The 14,375-nt window shown below is 45.3% G+C and overlaps 1 protein-coding gene across 1 annotated transcript; it reads left to right on the top strand.

Moving 5' to 3' along the window:
* Positions 1–7,974: 7,974 nt before the first annotated feature.
* Positions 7,975–14,108, top strand: net1 (neuroepithelial cell transforming 1). The gene is made up of 9 exons (XM_085375412.1): positions 7,975–8,251; positions 10,513–10,620; positions 10,718–10,882; positions 11,087–11,149; positions 11,374–11,547; positions 11,647–11,904; positions 11,990–12,160; positions 12,305–12,491; positions 12,578–14,108. The coding sequence occupies exons 1-9, from the start codon at positions 8,159–8,161 to the stop codon at positions 13,006–13,008; spliced, it is 1,650 nt and encodes a 549-aa protein (XP_085231538.1). The 5' UTR covers positions 7,975–8,158; the 3' UTR covers positions 13,009–14,108.
* The last annotated feature ends 267 nt before the right edge of the window (positions 14,109–14,375 follow it).

Below are 14,375 nucleotides of genomic sequence, written 5' to 3'. Positions count from 1 at the left end.
TGCTGGTGACCTTCGTGACACAAAGCACAGAGTGCAGCAAATTCATCTGCAGTTTATGTTTTGTGCAAACATTGAAATACCAGTTTTTCATTTGTATGCCTAATATGAGCACGGAGGAGGAAGATGATGATTACATCTCACATTTATTATTATTTCACAGTAATTTCCTTTTGCTCCTCGTTAGCTTGGAGCGCTTAGCTTCAGTTTGGTGAACCTGCTTTCTGAACACGGTCCTGGTCTCTTGCATTGTCTTAATAACTGTGCTGGTTGTATTTCTACATGTCATTAAAATGACTGAGCTTATCTTTAGCAGACATCTACAGGCTTGTTTGCTTGGTGAAGTCAACTGTTACGCCAAAGCAGGTTTCACGATGCTGAGATCTGACAGGCCGGACAGGCTCGGTCGGAAAATACACCTCAGTGGGTGTGTGGGTGTTAAATGAGCGCTCCTACTCATGTGCACACAAAGATCTGTCAGTGCTGTTTGCATGTGGGATCATTGTGTAATAACTTTAGCTTCAGGGGTATTTTCCTTCATGTCTCTTGGTTTTAAAAGCCTGTGTTTGACGAGGGGGGTCGCACTGATTGATGAAACGGCTTATTTACATCTTCTCTGTGGCCCTCCAGGTCGCTCTAGTCCTCCGCCCACGTGAGAGGGACAAGTAGAGACGTACAGCCTGGACTTCAGTGGCTCTGATTTGGCTTAACAAAGCTGATAGTGTTGCTGAGAGTCCCCAGGGCCACTCCTTGATACAAGTCAGAGGAAGGCACTCTTTATTGTGCTCTGCCTTTCTTTTCTAACTGAGCCAGTTTCCAGTGCAGCCTAATCCGAGCACCGTCTGCTCCATATACAGGGGCAGTTGTTGGAACCAACCATGTGGCTGCTGACACGAGGCTGCCCTTTGGCTCTGTCTGGAGAAACAAGTGTGCAAGTGTTAAACTCTGTTGGTGGAAGAGCTTTGTCTGAGTGTCTTGTTTTTGCAGGTTTCAGCTGTTTCTCAGGTGTGTCTCTGGCTTAACTCAACAGTAAACACTTGGCTCACAGGGCACACCAAACTGAAAAATATGGTAACAACAACAGCCACACGTAGGCGTAGGTTAGGCTGCTAGTCATCATGGACCGAGTAGCTCGAGCAGATGGGACACTTTCCTCTCTGCCTCTCTTTAACATGTTATAAAACTTCACAGAGTAATGATAAACTCATGCTGGATCCACCAAGTCACCAGCAAACTGTTTAGTTTAAGGTTAGAGATACAGTTTGGTTACAGTTCAAGGTTCAAGAGTTTCATGGTAAATCAATTAGTTCTTATGTAGCGCACTCAAATATATGACATGCCTCACAAGCATTTGTTTTACTGCAGTGCTTTTTATTAAACACACAGTCACATACGTGCATACTGTGATGAACATGTCGGGGTTCAGGGATCAACCTGCCAGCTGACCTGCTCTGCCTCTCCAGCTAAAGCGGCCCTCTAGTTTCAACACCATGAGAGTCCTTTTCAAAGTCATGGATTCTCCTCTGTTTAAAAGGTGAAGTTACGGCTTTTCCTCTGTTCACGTCACCTGGCACATTGACCTTGTTGCAGTTTGTATGCAATAAAGACTTTCGGCAAAACTTTCAGAGTTTGGGCCTGATGCCAGTGTAATCCCCAAAAAGTGCTCGTATTTGTGGACAGTCTCACAGGTGATTTACAAAAGTTGCCTTGTTTTCTAAACACAGGTGCAGTCAGTTTGCCAACACATTACAGTTTTTTACAGCCGCTAGGACACATGTCTCAATACTTAGGTCACTTTTGCAAAACTCTTCACACAATCCTCCTAACTGACCGTCAGCTTGGCAAAGCAGTTCATTTCACATTCAAAATGCACTACAACTACCAAAACACTTCATTCAGGTCTCAAATAAACTCATTCTTCCAGAACACTAGCAAAGGTTGACAGCCGACAAACACACTTTGTCACCCACAAAACAATGACCTAAAAACAGTAACAACATGTAGCATTACACAGTGTTTTCTTGTGTAAAACAAGGACACATCTCTGTTTATAATTTCAATATATGTTACTGGAATGAATCAGACATCATGCAGAATTCGTTAATATTTGTTTATGTATTTTTATCTTTTTGCACTAAGTAATCCCAAAATACAAGAATTTGTATACACACCATCCACTGATACACATACAATAGTAATGCTAATCTACTCGGTCTTCTCCATTTGGCCACAGGTTCTCATCCACATCACATCTTATGTCATCTATGGGCAACACACCTAGGAAAGAATCTTCTGGCTGCCAGAATTGAAGGAGTTGAAAAATTGAAGGAGTAACACCTGTGCAGATGTTCATCTACAATGAGAATCAGCTGTGGCTGGTTAAACTGCATTTTTAGATTTAAAATATGTTTCAATAAAATATTGCTGTTGGATTTTGCTCTTTTCAAGTTTTGCATTGTGTTATTGTTTTGGCCATAAGTTTAACAGTTTTGAAAACAGTATGTAAGCACATGCAAAATGTCCTGTCCGTACAAAGGTTATTGGCAGTTGTTGTGTCTGAGTGAGAAGATAATTCATGAAATTTGAGAGATGTAGTCATTGAATGCATTTTGTGCCAAAACAATGATAACTGGTCCTCAGTTTAGCCCACATAGACTTCTGTTGTGCTCACTGTGTGAGGAGTTTTGCCAACGTGACCTAAGTATTGAGAAATGTGTCCTAGCGTCTGTAAAAAACTGTAATAAATCTTGCCATCAGATCACTGCAAATCAGTCTAAATTTGTGACAGAGCATGCAGAAACCAAGATAGGTGGGAAACTAGGAGCAGCACGGAGGTTAGCACTGTTGCCTCACAGTGAGAAGGTCCTGAGTTCATTTCCACCATCAGGCCGGAGTTTGCATGTTCTCTCCATGTTTGCGTGGGATCTCACTCTCCCTGGGTCCTCCGGCTTCCTCCCACAGTCCATAGTTAGTGGGGTTAGGTTAATGGGTAACTCTATAGGCACAAGTGGTTGTGTGTGTTAGCCCTGCGACAGACTGGTGCCCTGTCCAGGGTGTACCCCCACAAGGATAAGCAGAAGAGAAGAGATGGATTGAATAAGCAGATTTAATTTATGTGAATTTCTAACTTGAAGACAGCAAACTGTCTGTCCTCTGAGTCACTGGGGTTTCAAATAGTTTAAATGATGAAACTAATGGTAAAAAGCTTTGTTAGACCGTCACATGTTTCCTTGGCTGACTGGCCAGGTCGTGCCCTATAGGCTGTTCATGTTCACCACTTAAAAACCTGAATCGATAAATTTTCAGTGCTGCTAAGGACCAGATTGTTCTTATCATGTCCTGATAACAAATGCTGGAAAGTTGATTGTGTTATTGCTTGGCTATTCTCAGTGTGCACCAGCTTTTTGCACACTGCATCACATCTGTTGGTCTCTTACAGGATGATAACGCCTCTATTAATTGTCTTTAGTTTAGTAATATTTCATCTAATCCAAAGTTTCCATTCTCTTTAATATTCTCCACTTACAGATATCAGTATAAGTAATCTTGTGGAAGAATGTGGCTGCAGAGGTATTAATGGTGTATATCATACCAGCCATCTCTTCTCCAGAATGTTAACACCTTCACGTTTCCTGTCAAGCTCTCCCCTGAGTCTGAATAAGCCACTTAGGTGGAAGGCTTCACCCTACACAAGCCCAGTCCTGCCTCTTCACTTTGCATGAGTTGCTTTCATTCTAACAAGAAAGTCGTCACAATAAATGTTTTCCTTTCACTTCTGCTCGTTTTGATTTCCTGAGAATAAGAAAGTGCAGCGTTTGACACTTTGAGGTCAGAGGAAGCACTTCAGGGGCTACGAATCATGTGTTTCCTTAAAATGTCTGTTTGTCCTCACGTGAAAAATGTTTCTGTGACAGACGTCTCGATATGAACTTGACATGTTTTTCTCCATTAGTTTGTTCTGTCAGTGTCTCAGTTTGTTCTATTGACAAAGCGTTGGAGGTTTCACTCAGTCTTAGTCATGTTACTGTGTTTGGTAGCAACCCGGTGTGCTTTGGGTGTGAACAGTGTCAAAACAAACCTTTAAGAAAGTAACCTGAGGATGCCAGTCTGGTTTGGGAACTGTGCTTTTCATTGTTCCTACACCCTGTTGTGTAATTATATCACTGTTTGCTTCTTTTCAATCTCTGTACCTTCAAAAGAGTGAAGGGAATTAGACTTTCTGTCCTCAGAGCTGACACGTCTAAGATAAATAGTATTCAAGGGGTATGTTTACAACAGACGCAGTTGTCACTATTATAGATCAATTTTAATTCAAATTGTCTCAATGTCAGTCGCCTCAAAGTGCTTTACACTGTAAGGTAAAGACCTACAATAATACCGAGAAAACCCCAACAATCAGTTGGCTTTTCACCGTCTACAGCTTTTCTCTGATCAAAGCTGATGTGCCCACTGTGACGTCCTGTGTTGGTTTTGAATTCTGTGTTTGAAAACCTTTAACTGTAGCCTGTGACCTACCTATGTACAAACGACAGTGTGGCCAGTCATTAGCTAAAGCTAGCAAGACTGTATAGGTGCAATGAACAAGACAGGATTAGGATTAGACTAACAAAATACTGAGTTTAATTTGACCAGAACTGAAAGGCAAACCTCTTGGATGGTCTGAACCATGCAGAAGGTCAAGTTATTGACTTTTAAAAAAATGCTCCAGAGGTCTAGTCAACGAATCCAATTAGTGGAGGCGAGGATTAGAGGACAGAGAGCTGCCACTCTCGGCTGCAAGTTGCAGCACCAGTAACCTTTACTTTGAGAAGCATCCAGTTATAATGACAAAGGAAACGTCTCTTTATAATGTTTGACATGGGATTATATTGGCTTGCAGAATTGCATGGGGACAATTGCACGTACCACATCTCATCATTTCTGCTTGGAGTCCACCTCGAGGACATGATTGGATAGTTACATCCAATATGTATCTATATATATATATGTACAATATTGGCACAGTTATCCGCATTCACCCTCTAAGGATGGACTACTTTAGCCTGAGTGGTCCCATGGAGACACGAAATCTCTAAAAGATGAGCAACAACACATCGCTTTCAACATCAATCAAAACATGTTTCAAGTAGTTTGAGCTATCGGGGTTTAAAATAGAGTCCCAGCATTTTTGTGGCATCATTGAAAACAGGCAGCAGAATCGTGTGATGACTTTACATAATTAATGTGTTGACTGTGTTAAAGGACTGGACAAAACGTCCTCTGTGTTTAACTAAAGCTTCAGCTGAAAAATAGGTCTGCACTGGAACTGTAAACACTCTTTCTTCAGTGAGTTATCTGCAGGTTTCTAAAACTATAAGGATACTTTACATAAAAACCCCCAAAAACTGTAGTTTAGTCAAGTCAAGTGGCTTTATTGTCATTCCAACCACGTGCAGTGGTACAGTGCACAGTGGAAGGAGACAGACCCTGGTGCTACATGTGACAGACAGTCTACACAGGACTGCATAAAGTGTGCAAAAACTGCAAAAAACAAAGACAGCGCAACAGAAAAGCACTGAGCACTGGAATGGACAGAAGCATGTACGGTCATTTTCCATGTAGGGAATACATTTTAGGGGGATGTGTTCATGCCTCCAGTTTGCCACAGAATCAGAAACACTCGCTTTCTATTCCATCAGCAGAGGGCAGCAGCACCTTCCCCCTGTTCTCTTCTTACTTTGAATCACTCAGCAGTATTTCTGTGCCTGGAGCTTCCTGCTTTATGCCTTTCTGCAAGCTGTAATTAGGCTCTATGTGCTCTGCACTCACAGCTGCTGATGTGAAGTACAGGTTGAGCTCAGCCTCTTGAGGCCTCGGGGTTGTCTGTCCCTGGCACGACATAGGTTAGACAAAGGTGAAAGTGTGCAGAGCGGTGCATTACACACGCTACTGCACAACTCGGCGGGCTGCGCTCAGACAGGTTTTGGGAGTCACCACTGTACTCCAGCTGCAGCTCAGTCTGGTGTTGTTTTTACGGGGTCTGGACCAGACGTTCAGCTGATTCAGCCGAGGTCTCCCCGTAAGAGTGAGTAACAGCAGGACTGCACAGTGTCTACCACAGGCACACAGACTACACACAGACAGGTTTTATTAGAGCCTGCGTGACTCTTCTGTCTGCATAGTTTTCTCTGTGCTTTGCCATATAAACTATATGTGACAGTATAAACTCTCATTTTTAGCCTGAGACTGAAGTTACTCGGTACATGCTCATACTCCTCTTTGGTTGGAGGATCATCAGACTTCTGATTGCTGCGTCAACAAACCCAAAGACCAAGTGTTAACATCTCGACACCCCCATCAGGAGCATGCATGAAGCTTGTGGCTGGTTTCACACCTCTGTGTTGACCCAGGCGGATGAACAGAGTCCATTTGGGCAGGAAAACACAGGCTTCACAAGGTTGTCCTTCAGCCGTGTTCGCATGTCGGATAAAATGTCCGTTTTCGATGTGCACATATGCATGAAAAGAGCCACGTGTTTGGCTTCTGCTTAGTTCTTTTGTCCTTACTGAAACTGGCAGCATGTTGCCACCCCCTCCCTTAATTAGAGCAATCAACATATGAGCTGCAGCGGTCCCCTGCCCCCACCCCCACCCCAGTGCTGCTCAATATCCCGGTTTCAGTTCAAACATCTGGCTGAGTGTGTCACAATGCTCCCTGCTGTTGATATGCAAATTGACCATCTCCTCAGTCCCAGTTCAGCTGATGAGACTGATAGGAAGACTTTCAAGCCAGAAGCAGAAACCACTGCCCCCATAATAGTTTGTTGATTGAAATCCATTAATCAAACCAAATCAATTAGTTTCAGCTTTTGTGGCACTTGATGGAAAGCTGAGTACGACCAAGCGTACGACCTTTTAATGTTTTTAATGACTTGATTAAGACTTTAATTAAAACATTCCTGTGACATTGAAACTGTAACTAAAACAGTGTTTATACTCTTTGATTTAGTGACGCAAACTAGCTACATGTGACACTTCTGAAAGCTAAATTTGATTCTTTTTAGGTTTTAATGTTTCCATTTATAATAATTAGCACTGAGAACTGTGATTGTCATGGTTTCTGTCAGTTAGGAGCAATGGTTGATATTTAAAATAACACGGATTCCAATGTTTTATCTTTTTACTGTCATTCTCTCTCTGTGCAGTGAAATCATGTCTTTATCATAGTAAGTTACTGTTTTAGTCTTTCAGCCCTTCATCAAACTGTCTTCACATGATAAGAGCCTCTGTCCTGTAGATGACTGAAGGTAAGGAGCTCAAGACTGATGGGATAACATGAAAAAATCAGCCTGTTTCCTGCCTCTGGCCCTTATCTTGATGAATTTGGTAAAAAGAAACAATGCCTCAGAGTATCCATCAGTTATTCAGCTAACGTATGTGCAGAACAGTGTAATTAATGAGCCCTGCTGCACAGATCGTGTCTCTCTTGGACATATTTTCTACTATTCGGTTAACTTTGGATTTAAAAGTAAAATCAGAAATCTGAACTAAATGTAGAAGAATGTAACAAATGGTTTGTCACTAGGTACCTTTATGATTAAGTAATGCTATTATGGGATCTACAGATGTAGCAAATCGTGGATCGGTAAACATATTGATAAACTATACAGCTGTAAATACTTTCCAGAAATGTGTCTTTAATTCAACAAATTCAGGCTCCATTGACTGAATTACAGAAACTAGCCCGTAGTATGGACCTGCTGTGTGTCCACCACACTTAGCAGTAACGTTTGCCCATCATTTTTACATTTCATAGTAATATTTGGACTCGATAGAGCAGCAAAGCATGCGGGCAGCTATTTGTCTGCACTGAGTAGGAGCTGTTCAAAGGCTGAGCTGTTTCCTCAGGTAGACCCGTCCCTCTGTCCCTCCTCGGGACTCCTCCCCTGCATATATAGTCCTCCCCTCCTGCTCTGCCTCAGACCAAAGTTTAGAGCTGAGTGTGAGGCAGAGTGAGGAGGGAGCCCCATGCCAGAAAAAGCCAAACAGGGGGAAGGTGTATCTGTTCCGTCTTTTTACGTGCTTATAACTCTTGATTTTCTGCCACCTTTTTTCTCTCTGGTGTGGATTACTTGAAGCCAACTCGTGAGGATTAAAAGGATACTGTGTTTCTACTGAAAGATATGGTGGCTTACGATGAAGTGGGTAGCTTGGTGCCTATCAAACGGACTCTGCAAGTGACAGACTGCCAGAACCAGGCCAACAAGGAGTTAGAGGTGAGATGGCTGAAACTTTACTCTGTAAATGTTTGACCAGAGCTGCTGGAAATGAAGTCATAGTGTGGTGTTAGGTATCACACTGTGAGTCAATCAGCACCTAACCCTGGTTTTTATCTCACGTATGTACACAGTGTGTGTGTGTGTGTGTGTGTGTGTGTGTGTGTGTGTGTGTGTGTGTGTGTGTGTGTGTGTGTGTGTGTGTGTGTGTGTGTGTGTGTGTGCGCGCGTGCACAGAGACTTTGACCTTTGTTCCAGGGCACTTGGGACAATGCTTAAGATACTGTCAAACCCTGAAAAGTTAATCATTGGACTACACTGCACCTTTTTAGTTGTGAACAGTAACGACCTCCCCCACGCACGGCTGTGTATTCCCCCTGCTCTCGTACGCACCCCAGCAGACACCTCAGTCTCAGTGGGAAATGGGGAGATCAGGTCCATAGTGAGCACACAGAAGAGTACAGGAACAGTGAGACAGCAGGGGGTAGGGTCTCAGTAAACAACCAAGCATTCAAAGGGTAATGCGTTTTACAATGAAAGCAGCAGATATCGTAGGAAACCCAGGTGCTGTCTGTGTATTTCCCTGTGGCTGTGTGGCTTCACTGACAGTAAATCTCTGCAAAAGACAAGTCTGGAAACACTTCACGAATTGAGTCCTTTCTTTCAGTAGAACCCTGTATTTTCACTCTGTGCTGACTTTCTAAGTACCTCCGTCCTTTGATTTGTGCCTGTTCTTTTTTCCATCATTTTCTAAGCTGTAATCACAGGGACACATCTGGCACATGTGAGGTTACATCAAAGAGGAAGCACAGGGAGGGAGCTGAGAAAAGTTTGAGGTTGAAAGTTGAAGGAGGCTACATGTATATTATGTCTGGAGGGTTCGACTGACTGAGCCCAGATCTGAATGGTTTCCAGCCTGACTCGCGCTAATGCCACAGGACTGCCAGGAATAGCAGCATTCCCTGTTTAACTACTGATATACAAAGAGCAGGACGAGTGGCCTCTCATTATCCGCGTCCACAGCGCTTCATGGCCACTACGCTTTTCCACTATTTTCCCTCTGCCCCCCAAAAACACACCAAAAACTACTTGTTACCACTTATTTGTCCACAGATATGAACTGGTGATCACTTAGAGGGAGCCAAGTCTGGTAGCCACAGATAAGTTACAAAAAGAGGAAAGCAGTTGACATGTGGCCCCCGCCACTCGAGGGCTTGCTAAGTTCTCCGTGGAGAGTCTGACCGCAGCCACAGCAGACTGAGCTGTTCCACAGCTGCGTCCACAGAGACCGGAGCCTCAGTGGCTGTACTGTTTCCCACATTTGCTGAGCTGGGACAAAATCTCATTTGGTGTGCGTCAGGGAAACACAAGCGATGTGTTTTATCTTCAGAGGGCAAAACTGCATTACTGTCATGTTAAGATGTTACACTGCAGAAGAAAATGCAAATCATGTGGAATTATAATCATTACCCTGCTGCTCTTTGATTCCTGTTTCTCCCAGCCTCGGGGCGGGTGAGGAGTTGTGTGTGTTTGGGGGGGTCACCTGCCCCAGGTACAGTACTCTCTCACGCAAGGCTTGTTGAAGAGCGTGTTTCAACTCGCAGCCATAAATTGTGTGGTGTGCCCCATGCAGCGCTGCACTGCGTAAACACTTTGCTGTATTCCTGACTGCTGCTCCTTTTTCTTGCTCGTAGCAGCAGCACGCTGCCACGCAGCTCGATCCGTAAATCAGGAATCATTTACCCCAGTTTGAGCGATGCAGCAGATCCACTCTGTACTTGAGTTTTCGCTCTTGTCAGAGCAGATAGCAGCAGATTAGAGACACTGAACAGCTGAGAAGCACGGTCTCGTGCATTCCTGGCATTCCTCCAGACCCCCTTCCCCTCCAGATCAGCAGTGAGAGAGGGTCTTTGTGCTCAGTGGGCTGGCCTGGCTCAGGACTCTTCATATGATGGAGCCAACAGCTGCTGGAAGTGCTTCCTCCTCCTTAGTATCTCTGTCTGCCGCTCCGCCAGGCTGTCTGCCTGCGGCTTGACCTCGGCTCCAGCTGCTCGTCTTAAAGGAGGGACTAGAGTTCATAACCAGGATTTATGACGTGACTTGACGTGTTTTGTCACAAGGAAGTCTTTGCTGAGGTGTCACAGTTACTGATCGATTTGTTTTGATCTGCCTCTCTCGCACTTCAGACGTTCAGGGTTTTCAGACACGAGTTATGATAGAATAACTGCACGACTAACCTCTGTTTTTGCCTCCTTCTGCAGGAACCCAGCAACAAGCGCGTCCGTTCTCTCGGCAGGGTGACGTCGCTAGCCAACCTCATTTCTCCGGTAAAGAATGGGGCCGTCCGGCGCTTCGGCCAAACCATCCAGGTAAGCGCTCACGGCATCCAATGGAAACACAGCGCATTGGGGGGACAGGGACATCCCTTTCAACATGTCTAACATGTGGTGTTCTTTCTTTCTGAAGGCCTCTTTCCGGGGCGATGGCAAGTTGCCGGGCGTGCCCCAGAAGCCTTGCAGCAAGGCAGCGGCCCCCACACCACCTAAAAGGAGGAACAGCACCTTATGGTCCGAGACATTAGACATCCACCAGAAAGGAACTTTCTCCACCAAAGAGATCAAGCGGCAAGAGGTGAGTCCAGGAGTCCAGGCAGGGATGAATTCTACATGCTTGCTAGACTAGTTCACACGTCTTTGTGTCAAATGGTTTAAATTGGACTAGAAGCCATTCAGCCATCTTGGCTAAGCTCACTATGGTTTAGGCTACGATGTAATGACAACCTGATTTACATGTTTACTAAAAAAACATCTGTCTGTGCCTTCTCCCATTCCTCAGGCCATATTTGAGCTGTTTCGTGGAGAACAGGATCTGATTGAGGACCTGCAGCTTGCACGCAAGGTTTGTAATTTTAAAAGCTCTGAGGCAGCGGGAGTACATATAAAGCAAACAGATTAAATCAGTCTGGCAGGCTTTGAATGCAGCGCAGCCAGGAGCTATAAAAAGACAGGGATTGTTCCTCTGTCTTTTTTTTTTGTACCCCTAAAACTGTTGACCAAGATATTTTTAGTAGCCGCTCCCAAAGCTCTGCCCAGATATTACTGATCACTTTGCTCCATCCACAGGCGTACCACGACCCGATGCTGAAGCTGTCCATCATGTCGGAGGAGGAGCTTACTCACATTTTCGGCAACTTGGATGCCTACATCCCACTGCACGAGGACCTTCTGGCGCAGCTCTCCAAAGCCACGGGGCCAGACGGGACCGTGGGCCAGATTGGGCAAATTGTTATTAGCTGGGTAAGTGTCTTTGACTTTTTGAGCCATCAAAAGCTTTTACGCTAGTAAAACCGTATTTTGAATTAGCAGTTAGATAAAGAGTCCCTCCTTCCTTTGCAGCTGCCCAGGCTCAATGCCTACAAAGACTACTGCAGTAACCAGCTGGCAGCCAAGGCGCTGCTGGACCAGAAGAAGCAAGACCCACGTGTGCAGGACTTCCTGCAGCGGTGCCTCGAGTCACCTTTTAGTCGGAAACTGGACCTGTGGAGCTTCCTGGACATTCCCAGATCCCGCCTGGTCAAGTACCCCCTACTGCTCAAGGAAATCCTGAGACACACTCCAGCAGAACACCCCGATGCTGCCAGCCTGCAGGAAGCTGTAAGTCCAGGAGACAAACTGGTTCAACACACTGATCCATCATAGTGCCTCTCCCATGTAATAATTAGGCTGCTTGTGTGTTCAGATCACTGTCATCCAGGGAGTTTTGTCTGGCATCAACAAGAAGAAAGGGGAGTCCGAGTGCCAGTACTACATCGACAAGCTGGAGTATCTGGACGACAGGCAGAGGGACGCTCGCATCGAACGGTGCAAGAGTCTTCTGTGTCACGGGGAGCTGCGCAACAAGAGCGGCACGGTGAGCACAGCGCACACTTCCAAGTCGTCCTTCGGTGCTTCTCTTTGCATGTTAACACGAGGCTGCCGTCCCACATGAGGCGGGCTATGTGCTCAGATGATGCTCTGGTTTGAAAGTTTCTGTTTTTCCTGGAAATTCTTTCAGAAGCTGCACGTGTTCCTGTTCACCGACCTGCTGATCCTGACCCGCCCCGTCACCAGGAACGAGCGCCAGTGCTTCCAGGTGTACCGGCAGCCAATCGCAGTGCAGGATCTGGTGCTGGAGGACCTGCAAGATGGCGATGTCAGAATGGGCGGCTCTTTCAGAGGAGCCTTCAGCAATGCAGACAAAGGTAAGGCTCGTCCCAGAAAGTGTCCGCTAGTAGCCTGAGCAGCACTTTGCCCCCGTTCCTAATGACGCTCTCTGCTTTCTCTGCAGCCAAGAACATTTTCCGGGTACGTTCCCAAGACCCGAGCCAGGCACAGTCACACACTCTGCAGGTCAACGACGTCTTCCACAAGCAGCAGTGGCTCAACTGCCTCCGTAGTGCCATTGCCGTCCACCGGCCTCTGAGCGAGCCCTCCAGCCCCAGCCCGCCTACAGGCAGCGTCCATTCCAAGCGCCGCCCTTCCTCCGTTTCTGCCATCATCCACATGGAGGAAGCAGACGAGAACTACCCGCAGCCAGGCTCTCAGTCGGCCCCCGCCTCACTGTGCAACAGCCCCACCACGGCGTCCCCTTCGCCTCGCTCCCCGCCATCGTCCACGACGTCCGTGTCATCGACGTCATCCTCACCCACGACACATAAAACCAAAAAGGACAAGAAGGCTCTGTGTTCTTTAGGGAAGAGAAAAGAGACGATGGTGTGAGGTGGAGCGTTGGTAGAGAACGTGGATGGACCTCTTTGTTTTTCCTGTACATAAAACAGCACAGCACATTTATGAGTGTCTGCGTGTTATTACAGCAGTGTTCTGTTACTGTCCTCCTTGGCAGCTATTTACCTTACTCCTCCATCCAAGTGCATCCCATAGAGACACAGTATTCTGGAGGGGGGTGCACGTGGTTCAGCTCTAAAAGGGAAGCATGACAAGAAGTAAACCCACGGTTCACACTCGGTGTGGCCAGTTTGCTGAGTTCTTGAAGAAAGAGTTGGTGCATCAGATCCTGTTTACTATAAAGTTCATATTTAAACATTCTTTTAGACCTTTCTTTGGGGGATAATACACTTTATATTTTCAGATCTATCCTAGTATTGTTTTAGGTATTGTAAAGCAGCAGAGTTTTAGCTGTTAGGGCAGGTTTTTGAACATTTGCCGATGTCAAGGTGAAAGACAAAAAGCCAAACCCCAAAAAGGTGAGGTGTACCACACAAACAGATTTCTGTCATAGTTGGGTTTTTAGACTGAGCAGAAGATGTCTTATTTTTATACATTCCTTAAATAACAGATGCTAGAAGCCAGACATTATTTTATTTTATTTACTACAGAGGCATTAATTTAATTCCAGAACAGATGATATGTCAGCAAAAAACCGTGATGAAATCATATCGCAGACGAGATGATGAGTTTTGTTTAAGACAAAATTTTGAACTGAGCCACGTTGGTTTCTTAAAAAGCTGATTCCTGAGAATGAGGCGGATCACTTTTCAGTGTAGGATCTTGCATGGAGCTTTAGTTGTGGACGCCGCTTGCACCTGAAGAGGCGGCATGATGTATGCAACTGTCCCGAGGGACGGGACTAAGCGACGATGAAAGTTGTTGAAGGCAGAAGAGAACGAAGACGAGAACGTTTAGGAAGTGAAACGCTCAGTGTGACATGTGTAACTCCCGTCATCTGCTCAGGTGGATGGGGAATGTTGCTCATGGATGGAAAGAAATGAAAGGAAACTGTACGTAGGGGAAGGCAGATGAGGAAGGATTGGGAAAGTGACTACAGGATTTGGCTGGTTGTTGAGATGAAAACGAGTGAAACGGCAATTTGATGTAATTAAAAGAACAATAAAGATCTGTGTAAGATTTGCAACTGAACCTTTGACTCCATGTCTTTATTATTCACTTTGTTTCAAACATGAACTCGTAGCTGGAGCTTTTAGGAAAAGCACTTATTCGCTTTCCTGCCAAGCTAGACAAGACGATAGAGCGCTTGGATCTGCTGCTAAATATAAAGCTATCCGATTGTTAAGTGATGACGTGACGAATCCTACTTCCGGGTCTAAAGTAGTCTGCGTTTAATATGG

The sequence above is a fragment of the Diplotaxodon limnothrissa genome, linkage group LG17 (assembly GCF_057381915.1).
Source record: "Diplotaxodon limnothrissa isolate DT_005_m linkage group LG17, D_limnothrissa_male_GT1.1, whole genome shotgun sequence".
NCBI lineage: Eukaryota > Metazoa > Chordata > Actinopteri > Cichliformes > Cichlidae > Diplotaxodon > Diplotaxodon limnothrissa.
The sequence above is the reverse complement of the archived record's forward strand: the minus strand, read 5'-3'. Positions and strand labels throughout refer to the sequence as shown.